The sequence below is a fragment of the Prionailurus bengalensis genome, chromosome A1, assembly GCF_016509475.1.
Source record: "Prionailurus bengalensis isolate Pbe53 chromosome A1, Fcat_Pben_1.1_paternal_pri, whole genome shotgun sequence".
Classification (NCBI taxonomy): domain Eukaryota; kingdom Metazoa; phylum Chordata; class Mammalia; order Carnivora; family Felidae; genus Prionailurus; species Prionailurus bengalensis.
This window is the reverse complement of record NC_057343.1, coordinates 107,720,655-107,738,575: the sequence shown is the minus strand read 5'-3', so window position 1 is coordinate 107,738,575 and position 17,921 is coordinate 107,720,655. Positions and strand designations below refer to the sequence as shown.

At 40.8% G+C, this 17,921-nt stretch overlaps 1 protein-coding gene across 1 annotated transcript in view; it reads right to left on the bottom strand.

Annotated features, from left to right (window-relative positions):
• CHSY3 (chondroitin sulfate synthase 3) overlaps positions 1–17,266 on the bottom strand; it is a 283,098-nt gene extending 265,832 nt beyond the window's left edge. Inside the window, exons 1-2 of the mRNA XM_043586940.1 lie at positions 16,122–17,266; positions 13,399–13,682 (exon numbers count right to left, since the gene is read on the bottom strand). Of these exons, the coding sequence (XP_043442875.1) occupies positions 13,399–13,682; positions 16,122–16,929 (1,092 nt within the window). The 5' untranslated portion in view covers positions 16,930–17,266. The remainder of the gene's footprint in view (positions 1–13,398; positions 13,683–16,121) is intronic.
• Positions 17,267–17,921: the final 655 nt, after the last annotated feature.

Below are 17,921 nucleotides of genomic sequence, written 5' to 3'. Positions count from 1 at the left end.
CTATACTATAAGAATAACCTCCAGATATAACAAAGATTATCCTATAAGTATGCAATCAATTACTTATCTAAAACTATCAACAAAATTTTCAAGAGAAGTAAAAATAACTTTAGTCTATTGCCAAATAATATTGTGTAATATAGATCCACACTTTAATGACCCTAAATTTGTTTGGTAATTCTACTGCAGGAAACTTTACAATGACATAATATATTGCATACGAGATCTGGCAAATAACGTATAAAAAATGGAAGCCCAAATTTATGACTTGACATTTATTATGCTTTATGCCCGTTATCTTCTTACTGGTTGTTTAGTAGTAAAGCACTTCTGTGCCTCTCGATTAAATCTGTCCTCAGAAGCTCCTAAGTTAATAAATTTAAATATGCATATTTACATACATGTTTACATTAAATATACAAACATACTTAACATATTATACGGTAAATGTAATATATTATACATATTTATTTATTTCCTTAATACTTAATACATATTTAAATATTTCCTTCATAGTCAAGAAATATAAAATATGCTTTTGGGGTGCCATCTGCCTGGCTCAAGTGAAAGAGTAGGAACCTCTTGGTCTTGGGGTTTTAAGTTCCAGCCCCACATTGGGTGTAGAGATTATTTACATAAATGAATAAACTTTAAAAAAAAAGATGTAAAATATGTTTTTAATATTACAATTTGTACCAGGCTACCTTTCAGATCACACTATACATATCTTAAATAAATCAGATAATAATTTTACATATTCAAATACACATTTTTTTAAAAAGGGTTAACCATGTGGGGAGTCTGTTACTCTTTTTATTTTTTTATTTTTTCTTTTTCAACGTTTTATTTATTTTTGAGACAGAGAGAGACAGAGCATGAACGGGGGAGGGGCAGAGAGAGAGGGAGACACAGAATCGGAAACGGGCTCCAGGCTCTGAGCCATCAGCCCAGGGCCTGACGCGGGGCTCGAACTCACGGACCGCGAGATCATGACCTGGCTTAAGTCGGACGCTTAACCGACTGCGCCACCCAGGCGCCCGTTACTCTTTTTAAAAATTTATTTAATTATTTTAGTTTTGGTTTTTCAGGGTTTTTAAAAAATTGTTTTTAATGTTTATTTATTTTAAAGATACAGAGTGTGAGTGGAGGAGGGGCAGAGAGAGAGAGAGAGAGAGAGAGGGAGACACAGAATCTGAAGCAGGCTCCAGGATCCGAGCTGTCAGCACAGAGCCTGACATGGGGCGCAAACCCACAAACTATGAGGTCACAACCTGAGCAGTCGGATGCTTAACCAAATGAGTCACCCACGTGCCCCAGTTTTTTGGTTTTGTTTGTTTGCAATTGTTGTGATGAGCACTGGGTTGTATGGATGCACTGAGTCACTACATTGTACACTTGAAACTAATGTTACACTGTATATTAACTAACTGGGATTTGAATAAAACCTTAAAAAAACACACAATAAAAAATTTTAGCAATTGGGGCACCTGGGTGGCTCAGTCGGTTGAGCGTCCGACTCGGGCTCAGGTCATCATCTCATGGTTTGTGAGTTCCAGCACCATGTCAGGCTCAGTGCTGACAGCTCAGAGCCTGGAGCCTGCTTTGGATTCTGTGTCTCCCTCTCTCTCTGCCTTTCCCCCACTCATGCTCTGTCGGTCTTTCACAAATAATAAATAAACATTAAAATTTTTTTAAAAAAATTTAGCAATCCAGGAAAGATGGAAATATATATACTGATTGCAGGCTGTTGCACTGTCCATTTTCCTTTTGCTCTCACAGAAATGCATGCAGTGCCTCTTAAAATAAGAGACAATTTTCAGTTTCGTTTTTAAATACTAGGCAACAATAAATAAGAGAATAGGGTGCCTGGGTGGCTCTGTCGGTTAATCATCCAACTTCAGCTCAGGTAATGATCTCACAGTTCGTGAGTTTGAGCCCCCCGTCTGGCTCTGAGCAGCCTGGAGCCTGCTTCAGATTCTGGATCTCACTCTCTTCTCTGCCTTCCTCCACTCGCTCGCTCGCTCTTTCTCTCTCTCTCTCTCTTTCTCGCTCTCAAAAATAAAACATTAAAAAAATTTTAAATAAAAGAGAATGGTGATTTTTTAAAAGAGAATGAGATTAATGAAAATGAGGTAACGAAAGAATAACTTCAGGAAATGTTCTTTATTGAAAAAAGCAACATTCACAGCAATGTATGTAATATGCCACCTCTTGTGAAAAATGTAAATTCGAGAGGTGGGCAATACTATACATGCATAGTCTCACATGCAAAAGAAACTCTGGAAAAAAGAGTAGACAGTTGTTAGGGGGAAGGCCTCTCCAGGCAGATGGAGGCCAGGAATTGAAAGATTTTTAACTATATCTATTTTTATGCCTTGTTTTTGAACCATTTTATATTACTGGTTCCAATCACCAAATAAAATTTGAGTTGTAAACAATTTAAAAATCAATGACTCTTAATAAATTAAATGTTTTTTTTAATTTTTTTTTCAACGTTTATTTATTTTTGGGACAGAGAGAGACAGAGCATGAACGGGGGAGGGGCAGAGAGAGAGGGAGACACAGAATCGGAAACAGGCTCCAGGCTCCGAGACATCAGCCCAGAGCCTGACGCGGGGCGCAAACTCACAGACCGCGAGATCGTGACCTGGCTGAAGTCGGACGCTTAACCGACTGCGCCACCCAGGCGCCCCAATAAATTAAATTTTAAACAATCTTTTAATCCTATGGCTTCGGCATGGTTTTTCTTTTTACATTTTAAACAATAACTGTTTCACCGATGAGTGAAGCTTGCCTAAAACAAATGCATTCACGTAGTCTGATAACACCTATAGTAGAGCCATACTCCTACCAGCTTAATCTCAGAGAGCAACAGCTTTGTAGGCCTCCATCTTCTACTAATAAGTACTTACAAAGGACTGCAAAGCTGAACATGATGTCTTACCCCTTATCCCCTCAGATCTCACCCTCCTGGCCTGTTATTCAACTCTAGCTTCCCTTCTGCCCTCTGGCAAGTTCTTGACTTGACTGCTGACTGCTTTTGGCAGGAGAGCTTCTTCCTCACATGGTTCAAATATCATCTTCTTAGTAAAGCCCACCTAACCACCCTATTTAAAATTGCACACCCACAGTCTTGTGTTCTTTTGGCCTTCCCTTACTGATTTACTCTCTTTCCCCTCTAGAAAACAAGGCAGTAATTTTGTCCATTTCTTTTCTCTTTTTTTCTTCCTATAAAAGGGCCAGGAATATTCGTTGTTCAATAAGTATTTGTTGAATAGATAAATAATAAACAAAATTCAATGTATCCAAAATGGACCTCCATATTCCTCACCCTCTGCCCACGCCTGAAACACACCAATCACCCACACTCACCCTTCTTCCTTTATTCGCGGTCTCTGGGAATAGTACTAGCATATGAATCCAAAGCCCAGGAGTTACCTTGTAACTCTCCCCCATTACACCCTGTATGTAATCAATCGCCTACTTCTATCAATTTTCTTTCCTCACTAGGCTCACCTCTACCGCCACTTTTACTCTTTCATCAAGACTCATCTCTCATGGGTCTGGTACCATAGCATCGTAGTTGTCTTTTGTTACTATCCCTAGGAACTAAAAAGTCCATCCTTCCATGCTACAACCATTACTGTAGCATAATGTGATCATGGCATTCACCAATGAAAAAATAATCTTCAAAGCTCCCCATGATCTATGGAACTGATTTTCCACTCTGACTACTCATTACAATTGCCCAGAGATTTTTAGCAATTCTACACAAGTGCTCCATCACAACTACGGTATCTAAACCAATGACATCTCCCCAGGTGATTCTAAGAATCAGTGATCTACAAGGTATAATCCTAAACCTCTGAAGATGATGTACAAGGCCTTTCCTGAGTTCTACCAACAGCTTTTGAGCCTTATTTCTCCTACCTCCAGACATACTTGAAGCAAACACACGATTTGCCATCATGCTGTTCTTCCACCTTTGCCTCCTCAGGCATCCTGACTTACCTGGCAATGCACCTGTGTATGACGTCTAGTTTGAAGGAAGTACTGCACTTTGCTCTTCTCCTTGGGGACTTCTTCCCTTACAATTCTGTGTATCCTATATTTTTCTCCATTATAGCAGTCAACTATAGCATGGGCATGGAAATACTTGCTGAAAATACTGGCTGAAATCAAATTTACCCAAAAAAGTTTGTAAATAAATTACTGTTTCTGCAATCAAAGAGATACTACGTTATCTTTTATCCTTTTGAGGTTCAAGTCACCAGTCAATGTTAATGCAATCAAGTCAACGAAAACATTCCACCTATAATTTTAAGAACTCTGTTACTACACATTACTCAAACATATTAAATAAAAACAGGTATAAAAACTCTAGCCTTGCATGGGTTAAAAAAATTTTTTTTTCTAAGAATGTTTTAAAATCTATCTTTAATTAAAAAAAAGAAAAGAGTAATATGTGAACCATGAAAAACAGACCATAAGAAAACCTACAGTTATGAGTGATGGCTTTAAATTTATTATCTTAAATCCAGTCACTAACTCTTTGGAACAGGTAAGTAACAAACATAGACAGAAATGCAGAATGTTGATTTCCCTCCTATGATCTACCCCAAAGTAAAACAGAACAAAAAGTCATTTTTAAGGAATAAAGAATGGACTGGATATTTGAATACAGAGAGTGATTTTAAAAAAAAGTTATATAGAGGTCTAAATCTTAGAGCCACATTGGAATCACCTAGGGAGTTTGAAACATGACCTATGTGGCAGGTCTCACCTGTTAAGAGATTCTGATATAATGGGTCAAGGATGGGTTCCAGCATCAGATTTTTTCCGAAGTCCCCCAGGGGATTCAATTGTGCAGTCAGGCTGAGGAAGTACTGAATCAGCACGTTCCATGCTACAGCAAAGCCCATCTTTCAGAAAGCAATTGCAATAAACCCTTTCCAATCAACGTTCTCTTTCCCATGAGGGTAAAAAAGAATATGAACATTGTACACTGGAAAACATTAATAGTAGTTAAGAGTTATACAGGACTTATTATGTGTCAAGCATTAGTCTAAGGCCTTCTAATACGTTGACCTTTTTACGTCTCACAATGGCTCTGTAAAGTTGGCACCGTTTTATACCATTCTGCTTCTGCGAAAATAGCTAACAGCTGCAGAACACTTAACACTGCCAGGCATTATTGTGAGTGCTGTTATATACATTGACTCATTTAACCCTTACAACCGTTCTAGGAGGTGGGTACTGGGATTATATCCATTTGATAGATGAGGAAACCAAGGCACAAAGAAGTTAAGTTACTGTCTCAGGCCATACAGCTAGTGAATGGCAGATCTACAACTTGAAGCCAAGTATTCCAGCTCTAGATTTGGTTAAAAAACAAATTCTTAGTGGCCTTTGCTTTACAAAAGGCAAAAAATATATTTACATGCCATCAAACCACTAAACGTGCCTTTGTTTAACCCCTCTTCAGTAAATTAATACAAACAAGAGAGGAAGATGTTCACCTAAGAAAACGCAGATAAAGACCCCGTGATCCCAGTTCCAACACACACATCACTGGTGAACCCAAGTGGAGCTCTCCTGACTTAGAATGAAAGAGAATTCGGAAGGATGACAAAAATGGGAAACCCAACTCTGTATCAGACGTGAAAGCAAGACAACGTTAGAAGCGGGACTCCCTCCTCCCTCTGAGCTCCATGAGGACAAGGAAGGTCTATGTGTGTTCACTGCTGATGGAGACATATTTGGGCAAATGAAATCGGCCAGCTATATAAGATGTGAGATGACTGAATTCTAAGGCAGACTAGTTTAAATTTAATTTACCACTGTAATTTTTCTCATACTTCGTAACACTCATCATGGGTATTAAATATACTCAACTCATATAAAATTTATTTCTATATACAGGAACATTAGATTAAAAGAGATTTTTTCATTAAAATGTTGATTGTTCAATGTTTTCATTTGGGCGTGCAAATTTTACCTAAAATTAAACTTACATTTATATAAAAAAGTAATAAAAATTACATAACATATGATTATACAATAAATTATCGAATTAATGAAAATAGACATTTCTAATAATCAACTTGATAGCGAGGTAACCACATTGCTAATTCTAGGCCAAGATGTTAGGAATTCTCTTGGACTTCACTCTGAGCTCCTCAGGTGGGACGGCCATTGGGTCTCTAATCTGGTTTGATTTCTCCATGTGTAGCTAGTGTTTCCATCATCCTCTTGATGAGCAAAGAACAATCATGTATCTGTCCTTAACCGATGACACAACAGATACATTCTGGGTTCTCACCAGAGAACATGTGTAACTCAAACTTCCTGTTGGCCAACCTACTATGAAACATCTTAGCGAGAGGCAATATCCATGAAGGGCTTTCTGAAAGCTATTCTAAATTTTAAAATAAAATCAAGTAAGGCAGGAGGCAATGGTGCACTTGAACATAATTGCACTGTCTCCAAGTAGAACTCCTCATGCAGAACTGCCCGTCTGTGTGGCACTCCTGGCTTATGTTGAGGTGATTTACAAGAAATACTGAAACAATTCATACTGTTCTACTCACAGAAGTGATGCTGAGTTTTGTGATCCCTCAGAGCCCCTCTCTGTTCTATGGGAAAGATCTCTTTCAGGTCTCAGTATCTAGGTAGAGTTCTCTTTAACAACAGCAAAACATGAGCCCAACCCACATTTTTAAAGATTTTTTTTTATTTTTCTACATTTTCCTTTTTCCTTTATTCACATTTGAATTTAATTTTATTGCATACTACTTTTATTAGCATGCATATATTTTTTTAAGCTATCTCTCTTTAATGAATGAAACTGAAAGAGACAATGAAAAGTACAGATGACATTGACAGTGAAGAATGAGGGACAGAGCTTGAATGACAAATGGTGAGTAAAGATTTTAGAAACTCAATGAATTAAGAAATCCATTCCATTCATTAGTTAGTTCCAAAACAGGGTTTGCTGATTTTTTTTTTAGCATTGTTTTGATTTAGTTAATTTAGAAACTTATCACATACTGTGCCATAAATGTCCCACATCTTTCTAAGACAGGGTCACCTTAAATGCATGTTATCATTCCAAATTATTTGTATGTGGTTAAGCCTTAACTAGAGTGTTGTTTAATAGTTAGGACAATAAATGAACAGAATGTTAGGATTCTGAGGGAACAGCAATCCCTTAATTTTTCAGTTTACTCAGGCTTTCTTATTGCTCAATCATATCAAATAATGACTCAGATCACTAAAGACGCTGAATTTTTTATTTTAATGAAGTTTATGGCTAGCTCAAATACCTCATTATTAAAAGGCACACCTTTGCTCAAAACATGTGACATGTTATTATCAAAGGAAAATGCCGTATCAGTTGTATTACTGAATACATTTATTTGCATGATGAACACTAATTCATTCGATAGAAAAGAGACTGAAATAAATGTTTCTAAAAACATAGGGGGTTTTTTGGAGACCAAGACAAAGCAAGCAGAAGTAAAAAGTTGACTTGGAATTTCTTCAGGAAATTAGTATACTTATGATCAATTAAGGAGGAAAAACATCCAAAGCTTTTAATCTAAGATAGTATTTATGTCGTCATGGAACTTATTTCAAATTGTGTGGAGGCATCTTTCTCACTTACTATTTTCCACAATTTGTTGGAATCATCTTATAAAGCATATGTTGTCACAATTCAAGTGATAAGGCATCCATTAACAACAACAATAAACTAGCTAAGACTACAAAATATGGAAAAACCACACCATGTTTCTCCTTCAACTTGGAATGCAATTTCATTTTGTACAAGGAAGAAAACAATGTAGCAGAAAAGAAGCCGCATAAAATCAATGCGTGATTTCATCTGACAAGCGAAATGGGGGTGGGAAGGGTAGGTGTGAGCAGGTTACCGCTTTTAGTTAAAAACTAAACTGTGAATAAGAACCAAGAAAAGATGTTTGAACGACTGAATTTTTGATCCAAGTCCCCACTTATGCTTCTCCATACATATTAATATACTCTGGGGGCATAAACCATGTTCATGATACAGCAAAATTAGCACTGCAGAAGAGTGAAGCCCCTAAGTTAACAGGAAGATGCCAGGGAGGATGTACAATAGCCCTTTAAGAATGGCACAACTATTTTAACCTTAATGGTTATGTTATGAAGAACTTATATGTAGTTAAGTTTTTTATGGTATAGCTCTCTGGTATTATAAGCCCAGAGAAACACTTCCAGAACATATCCTTTTGTGAAATAATGGAATTTTCTAGGGTGTTTATAGCCTTTAGGGGGCCAAGATGAGACATAAGACATTCTGGCTTGAAATTAACTCTTTAAGGAATCTAATAAAAAATCTGTTTAGTCCTAAGAAATGGTTTTTAAGCCCAAAGAGAAATATCTTTATCAATATAGAGCTATATTTTATTCAAAACAACATTTAATTGAATGAAATAAAGACACATGCATTCTCTGGCTCCATTTAACTATAAACATTAAGAAGATAAATACACACCGTTCTGAAGATGAGTCTTAGATGAAATGTAAAACTCCCTCATAGGGAGAAGAAGAATCATTGAAATTAAAATTACTTAAATGCTTGAATATAAAGGATTGCACTAAAACAGAAACCAAAGAAATAGAACTTGCAATTCTCCTAAGGCACACGCTGAAACTGGATTGGCTGAACTATTTTTTTTTTTTCAACAGTGAGGACTTTCTAGTTACTAAAAATACACCTACAACAAAGGAAGTATAACTATATTATATGACACACAATTCTAACAGCCAAGTTGGAAAAAATTCTTCTGTAAATTACAGTATTTAAAATACGCATCTCATTCTCACTAGAAAATCATTTCATCTTCTAGAGAATATTTTAATAAAAATTTCAACAGGTGCATTATCTGCCTCAAAATATCAGGACTCATAAGCATACCTGGGCCAGGCAGTTAAAATAAACATGCAAGGAAAGCCTGTTGCTAGAATTAGGATATGAAGGGGACTGAAGACTGCTGGCCTCTCCTAAAAGCATCTGAAAACAAAAACAGAAAACCTTAAAACACTCCATGAGCCAAACAATGTTTAAGGGCCATATGCAGCCTCCCAAGCTGCCAGATTGCAGCTCAGAGAACTAGAAAAACAGTAGCCAAGATAGAGCTCTACCACAAAAGCAAACTTAGCCAACAGTAGATGCCAATAAATTCTCACACTCACAGAATGAATAAAATAGAATGATTTTTCACGAACATGCTTTAGTTAGTAATCTTTACTTATACAATTTGAGGTATAAATGAGTACAACAGCAACCCATGAAGTGTGTTGATTAACATATGCCATATGTCCTAGGACTCTAGATGTTTCTACCTCCAAGTACCAAAGGGAGAATCATAATTCTGACTCTCCAATGGTCTTAGGCACACAGAGAACCAGTCCATCTGAGGCTGATCAGCAACTAAAGGCCTTCTTAGTCAGGAGAGGTCAAGTCATTCCTGGGCCCTAGGAGTGATCTGGGCGCACATTCTGTGATCTCTTGCGACATAGGGGCTGGTCTATCATAAGCACGTTAATTTACTAAGAACTTGATGAAAAGTGGTGCATACCAAATGCATTTGTAATCTATTTTATATGTCATTAAATACAGAAAGAAAAAAGTAAACGGGGAGGAGATGACAGAGAGAGAAACAAAGCAAGAATCCCCCATGCAAGACATTTTTCCCAGACCATGAGGACCTTACCCCGGGGAGGAAGTAAAGCTATCCATCATTTCCTGCAAAAGTGAGCACCACAGGAACAGGTTCTAGCTACTTGAAAGCCAAGTTCCTGGTGTTCATATAGTTGATTGCAGAATGAGACACTATTAACCTCTGTTTCTACTGAAAATTCCAGAGAATCTCAGAAAAAAGGGCTATTGTTCCAGCAACCCATCTAGAAACCTATACAATAATTTTTTTTTTAATATTGAGTCTGATCTGAGATTCCTTAAATATGTATATTAGATCATCACTTGTTAGATAATATTTTCCACACTGTTTGTTTAAGATAAACTATTATTATGGTGCTCAAACACTGAAGCAAATATGTGTAATGCATCATTTAAACATGCAGACTTCCATGTTTTATAGTAAGTTCTACTGACATGGAATCCCCATACTTTCAGTATTTTTGAAACTTTCTTGCTCTTTGCCAAAAAAAACCTTAAAGTTGGATTCTTTAACTGAAAAGAATTCAGTTTATTTTTAGTTTGACTCTTTTGATATAGACAAATCATTCATTACTAATCATTAAAAAATAAAATATCGATGAATCCATGTTATGTATAATACATGATCTATTCAGCAACAATTATGGCTATAATAATTAACATTTATTGAAAATTTACTGTGTACTAAACACTATATGAAGGGCTTTACATAGGGTTTTTTTTGCCAATTCACTTAATCTTCTCCAAAAATTATGTAGCACTGTTATAATGTCCAATTTCAGTTGAACTAAACAAGGCTCAAAGAACTAACTTACCAAAGACAACAGAACTCAAACCCAAGTTCAAGTGTATCCTCTCTCTCTCTCAATTAATGCTAAATTGTATATAAAACAGAGAAAGTACACTTTCATTGAACAGTAAATAATACTAAAAGATTTCTAGGTTTTATAAAAATTGTAATTTATCATAAAGAAAAGCTACAAAGTCTATATAGTTTAATTATGTTTGCCCAATCCTCTTCTTGGAAGATCTTCAAGCCTGTTTATCATTTTTAAAAGATAATATTGCACCATGAATGCTTCATATATTTAAACTCAAAATTCATAGGCAGTGCTCTTAACTCTGTAAGAACTTTTATTAGGAGGAAAAGCCAAACAAAATTCTGAAATCCATGAAAGGTATAGATAAAGGAAATTCAAGATTTTAAGAGAATTCTATCACAGATGAATCTTTTAAAAGAAAAAAGAAAACAAAGTTAAAGATCCTTTCATAGCTTGTTATACGACCAGATGTACAATTTCATCTTTACTGAGGACACCAATGTACAGTAAAATAGAGGATTCTTTTCAAATAATGTGAACAGTAGCAAAGAATGGACATCAGATGAACTAAACTAAAATCTAAACTGGAAAACCCTAGTTTGGCTGTGACCCAACTGATCTACTCAGGAGTCCCATATAACACAGAACACATCCTAATATTAACATGCTTAAATTATTACTTAATTGTATATTTACCATTACTAAATTTATTAACAGATGCTATTTAATAAATACCTTGGCCATGAAATGTTCCATCATTCCTTTAAATAAGACCTGAGACTTTGTACTACCAAAGCAATGCCCCCTCAAAATTCTGTTTAAATAGCTCTTTAAAAACTGATATTCCAAAACAAAGTAAATTCTACGTAATTGTTTAGCAAAAGATAAAGCCAACCTTCTAAAACAGCACAGCTTTAGAGAATAATATTTTCTTTTGCGAGGAAAAAAAGATAGAAATTATTTCTTCATATAGATTGTGAACTCAGTTGATAACTTAGTATGAGTGTAAATTTAAATGTATTTTGAAAAGTTAATGAAAAAAATGTGATCATGATGTTACATCTTGTAAGATTTGCAATTTCTTGGTTTATCTGTTCTTTTATGTCAGTTTATGATATGACCTAAAGTTCCACTATAAAATGCCTATATTAAAAATAAAATATTAAGTCGATTCTTGAGCATGTAGGTCACCTGAGTTTACTTTACTCTCCTGGAACATAAATGGGTACACAGCTAGATGAAATGGGTTCACAGCTAGATGAAGACGGCAGGATCAATGAAAACTTGAAGGGAAGGACATTTAAACAAAAGGCTCCTTAAGACCTTCTATGTGATGTTAAGGCAATAAAGTACCAAATAAAACATTATAAGTTTCCATCTCTATTTTTAAATATCAATAATTTTGTTTACTCATCCATACAGAGTGAATGTCTCCAAAGTTGTATCTTCATATAAACAAAATCAACCTAATGTGTTTTCTATACTGTGTATTTGTTTTATGCCTTTAAGTTAGTTTTATGGTAAATGGAGAAACAAATATTTTTCAGTGAGTTGATTCTAAAATACCTATTTTTAACTATAATGTTCTTGCATTGCAAACATTTTTATTCTACAGGGTAGTCATAGTTATACAAAAGAAAAATTACAATTTTAGTATCAAAAGAAATGAGGTAATAACAATTTTAAATTTGCATAGTACATATTCCAAATAACTATTTATTGATAATTTTTAGTTTCTTTAATAGATAGAAGAAATATTCCCTAAAAGTGTAAATACTACAAAGTATTAAAAATAAAGCAAAATTAACTAAAGTAATTACACAGTAATTACTAAAGTAATTACAAAGTAACTGTGTAATCTCGAGGTATCATGACTTCTCAAGGAACCTATTTTCATGTTTCTTCTATACCGGGAGACAAGAAAAATTTGAAAAGATAAAAAAATGAGTTAAGTTATAATTTACATATGCGTGCAGCTGAGTATATCAAACTCCAACGACCTGAAAACCAAACTACTCAAAACTGCAATACACCAAATGTCAAATCAAATTCTTACTAACACTAACCTTTAGGAAAACTATTTCAAACAAAATTGTATTTCTCTTCAAAACAAATTTCTGAAGGAAAAAAAAATCCCAGAGTATTTCATAAAACTAATTATCACAATAAAAGAACAGTTCCTAACTCAGATTATATAAACAACAGCTGCTGTTCAGGAAATAGAACGGCAGACAGAGACCAATTGTAGGGAACCAGTCATAATACTAAACAGTTACTTAACATCTTCAGAACTTCTTCTATTTTCCCAGGTAACAAGCCCCCTTTATTTTGTGAATAAATCTATCATAAATGATACCCTATGAGTTAACTTTTCCTATGATTTAAAAACATGCATGTTAAATTTCCAACTGAAAATCTCCCAAGAGAACTTAAACTGTTCGGAAACAAAGAGATGCAATTATACACCTAACCAAAACAACAACAGCAACAACCAACCAAGTACCAAATGCTAAAAGTTACAACCCAAGAGAATAAAACTAGTCCCCTTGTTAGAGACAGGAAACGGATAAGCACGTATATCAACACCAATAAAGCAAATAGAGGGGAAAGAGCATCTTCCAGAGATGTGACCATATATACAGATTCCTGCTTAAAGTTAAGGGCCATGCTAATAAAAAACACCTCCCACAGGCCTCGGCTCTGTGAAGAAAGTTATTCCCCACAATGACCCTTGTGTCCATACACGGCTGATGCTGTCATTTTCAAGCAAGAGAATAAACATAGTCATTGCCCCAGGCAATAAACTGGCAAGAATCTATAACATGTGAACATTTTCATCACAGCCTGTCTTACCTCGTAAGACCAGACGCACTGAGTTCCACCAAAGCGTCGAACACATCGTCCTACTTCCACGTCCTCATGAGTCGTGTACATTTCTCTGAGGCATTCGCCGATATGTGGCACCATCCTCCTGAGAACCTCTCGACTGAAGATCATGCCAGGTCCTCCCATACAGAAGTTCTCTCCAGGCTCCAGCCCCAATTTTCCAAGTTCTTCAATGTTCCCCAGGCCAGTCTGGCCCAGGTAGAGAGGCTTGCTGCTATTGAGTGATCGAAGAAACTCTTCTAACTTATCACCTACAAAGAGAAAGGCAACAATCTCTCCTTTTCCTAATTTCGTAATCATTTAGAACATACAAAGTAAGGGAAAGACCTTTCAACATTGTGCACAAACTCCCCAAAAGTCATAATATAGCTGAAAGGAAGAAAGACCTCTCTGAATATTCTATTACTTTAAAACTATGAAATTTCCGTTACTAATTAAGTCATAATAAAATGTTCTTAACCTTCTACTCAAGGTCACTGGAAAACCTTAAGTATAATAATCACCAGACTTTTTTTTGTAAAAGGTGAGATTATGATAAGGAGATTAATGATAAATTTCTTAGCATATCTGAGTTAATGATAAAATTTTCAGAAAATAACAACATTTATATTCAGCACTGATTGGCAGATTGTCGATATCCGACTAGTATTTTTTCCTGATAAATTGGTCGTGTTTTGTCCTGAACTAAACTTGAGTCACATACAAACAAAAATTGAGAGAGAGAAAGAATATTAAAGTTGTGTTGGAATTTAACTTGGGAACTTTGAAAAGCACCTTTTTGGAAAAAATAAACATTTGTTAAAATAATAATATAATTGGTTTCCTTACAGTATGTAAGTTCATCAAGAAAAACCACTTAAACATCAAATTGTGTAGCTAAAACACATTTGGTATTCTACAAAGCGACACAATGAAGTAGCCACCTTCTTTATATTCCCAGTCAGCATCTTTACTATTGTTTTTTGATGAGAACTCATCTGCAGTCATTTATCTTGAAGCCACGCCACACCTCCCCACCTCCCCCCTTGGATTTCAGTGAGTTTTAGCTATTATTGGGTTCTTAATTCAAAATGCATTTCATTCTTAATAGAGATGGAATGAATATGGCACTTCAGTGTTCTGAAGGACAGTCTTTCAAACCATTAAGAGAAATGACAGAAGTAGATGCTGTTCGTGCATTTCAGACATTCTCTGTCAAGTGTGGCAAACTTCTGCCAGGAAACCTTTGTGACTTCAACCATACGCAGACGACAAGGGGACTAGAAGGGATCTGTCACTTATAGCTATAGATAGCTATACATCTGAAATCTGTCTGTAAGATACCGTATTCATTAGAAAGGCAGCCATTTATTTTTGTATCGAATCACCAACGGAATGACTTCGCTCTTCCCAACCTAACCCCAAGAAATCTCTAGTTATTACTCCACACTCACTCCCTGAGCCAAAACGGAATTTGTTTGTTTTTCCTTGAATCCTGTGAAAGACTACCTGGATAAGGAGAAAGCAACGAGGCTTTTTAACAGTAAGGAAGGGCTGCCCCCCTTTGACCAAGAAGCTGGGAAATGGAGGAAGCACTGGGAGACCCTACTTCAACACAACCCTGAGACCACCCTTGCGCCCATCTCCATCTCCACAGCGGGCGGTACTGGGAAGATTTACTCCCGCTCTTGGGAACTTCTCTCTGCTGAGTTTAGAAACCTCTGGCCAGAGCCACCCACGATGAGGGTGAAAGACCGCGCCTCTTTTAAAACTGACAAAGTTTTCTCCTGCTGTGGCTGCGCGTGGTTTTGGGGAAGGACTCCAAGCCTCTGCTTATCGCCGCCGCCACCAAGATGGACTGGAAAGGATCCACATTAGTACATGCTAATACAGCTTGGAGCTCCTGGGGTCTGGATAAGTCACCCGCACTCTCACCTTCTGCGCACCACCAATTCCTGAAAATGCTCTCCTCCGCCCGGGGTTTTATTGAGGTGGGTGGGGGGCGGGGTGGGGGTTAGGGCCCGACTCTGTGCAGCACTGCTGTGGCTGGAAGGAGGTGCGCGCTGGAGCGATGTGGGTGTGGGTGCTCAAGGACTCCCGGTGCTTGACGGGGTCGTAAGAGAGGGAAGGAAACGCAGAGGGAACGGTCCCGAACAGCGAAAATAATTCCTTAATCTCACCATTTCTGAAACCGCGCTAGATCCAATCAAAACAAAAGGGTTGTGGAATAAAGCTAGAACACCCGTATCCAGACCGGCTCTCGCCCGCTTCCTCGGTCTTCCCTTCCTTTACTGAGGACACGCCCCTCTAGATAGATTTGGGAAACTACTACCACCCCGGCTTTCCGAGGAGGACAGAGTAGGAAACGCCTTTGGCTAACCCTAAAGTCCCTTTCCTCAGCGTTGACACAGAGTGAAGAGTAGGGGCAAGCGCTGGGCGGAAAGGAGAACAGCAAGAGTGAGAAAGGCTAATAAAGCCGGTCAGGTGTGAGGAGGGTCCAGACTGCAGCAGAAGAGGAGGAGAGGACTAGGCATGGTGGGCGGATGCGAGGGGTGGGGACCGAGGGCTGGGGGCTGCAGGAGCTCAGAGCACGTGCTGGCAGCCAAGCAGAGAGGGGCTGGGCAGGGATTAGGGCTGGTTGCAGAGGAAGGATTCGGGAGAAGAGGGTGGGGGGCAGCGGGCAGGCGGGACAGCCGGCGCTGGGAGGTCACCTTTGATGTAGACATCGTCGTCGGCGCGCATAAACCACTCATACTTGTCCAGGTAGTGGTCGTGCATGTACTTGATCATCATGAAGGACTTTTTCTGGGGAGGGTAGGAGTCGTCCACCCCCGGTAGCGCGATGACAGGCAGGGGTGGCGGGGGCTGGCTCATTCCGGCGTTGGGGGGCTGCTCACTGGAAAAAAACTCCACGCGGCCGGGGATGAAGCGCGCCCAGGTCCGCTGCGCCGCTAGCGCGCGGCTGCCCAGGTACTTCTGCGCGGTCATCACTCCCACATACAGGAAATCCCGGGGTCGGGAGCTCGGGGCGGCAGCGCCCCCGTCCCCGCTGCCGTTGTGGCTACTCCCCGGCCGGCCGCTTCTCCGCTGCCCAGCCGCGCCCCCGTCCTCCTCCTCGGGTTCCCCTTCGGCCCCGGGGGCGCCTGGCAGCCCCGTTGCGCCTTCGGACTCGCGTCCTCGCCGCCGCTGCTGCAGCGGAGGTGGCTGTTGCCAGGGGCTGCTCCGAAAACTGGTTGCTCCAGGCGCTGCCTCTGGCAGCGGCGGCCCCTGAAGCTCCTGGCGCGCGGGGGGCGGCGACTGCTCCAGCCGCGGCCGGGGCTGAGGTTGGGGGAGCGGCCGCTGCGCGCCAGCGCCGGGGCCAGCGGCCGAGCGGCCGTAGTAGGAGCAGAGGCTGGAGCCGCGTCTCTTCCTCTCGCTCAGCTCGGCCACTCTGGGGGCGATGAGCCAGGACGCGGCGGTGAAGCCCAGCACCAGCCCCAGTGCCACGCTCATCCACGGGCGGCGGGAGCGCACGGCCATCGCGACTGCCCCCGGCGCGGACGCTAGCTGAGTGGCTGCGGCGCTGCGCGCGGGTCCCGCGGCTCACACCCGCCCCTCCTCCGCCTCAGAGCCCCCAGCCCGGGCCGCTGCCCGCCGCCAAGGCGCCGACGCCGGCTCACGGTCGGAGCGCTCCGGGCGCCTGGCCCACTGCGGGTTGCCGCTGCCGGCCGCGCTCCCCGCTCGGCTCTAGGTCCGGGCTCCAAACGAGGGTCGGGAGTGAAACTTCTCCCGGCGGCGGCAGTGGCGGCGGCAGCAGCGAGAGGAGCTGCTGGAGGAGGAGGTGGAGCGGCGGCGGCGGCAACGCGTCCGCTCCTAGGCTGCCACCCTGTCACTGGCGCGCCTGGTCCCTCCCTCCTCCCTCCTTCCCGAGCCCCCGCCCTCGCTCTCCGCCTCCCGCTCCCCCCCGCCGCCGGGCTCCGGACTGGCCCCGAGGAGGAGCCACGAGCAGCACCGCTGCCAGCCCGGGAGAAGCGAGAGCCGCGCTATTTCCCCGTCACCCGCCCTTGGACGCCCCCCGTCCCCGCCTCTGTCCAGAGCCGGCCTCCTCTCCGGAAGGAAACGATCCCGGTCGGGCCGCCTCCGGCTTCCAGCGCCGACGCCCCCTCGTTCCTCCTCCCACGGCCCTAGCTCTCCGTCCCATTTCCCGTCCCGTCCCGCCCCTCCGCCGGCCTCGCAACTCCCGCGTCCGGGGGCTCCACTGCCCTCCTCCCGGCGCGTCGGCTCCACTGACCTCATCGGCGGAGCTCGGGTCTCAGAGCCCCCGGCAGGCGCCCGCAGCTCCCGCCCCGCTCGCCTCCCCCGGCCCACAGCGGGTGACGTCCCGGCGTGACCCTTCCCCACTCTGCCCCGCCCAGGTCCGTGCGCGCTCCCCTCTTGGCGTTTGCGGTGCTTTTCGCGTCTCCCCTGCTGCTGCTCCTCCGTGTCTCTGCTCTCCGCTCGGTGTCCCGCGCACTGCTCGGGGAACCATCTGT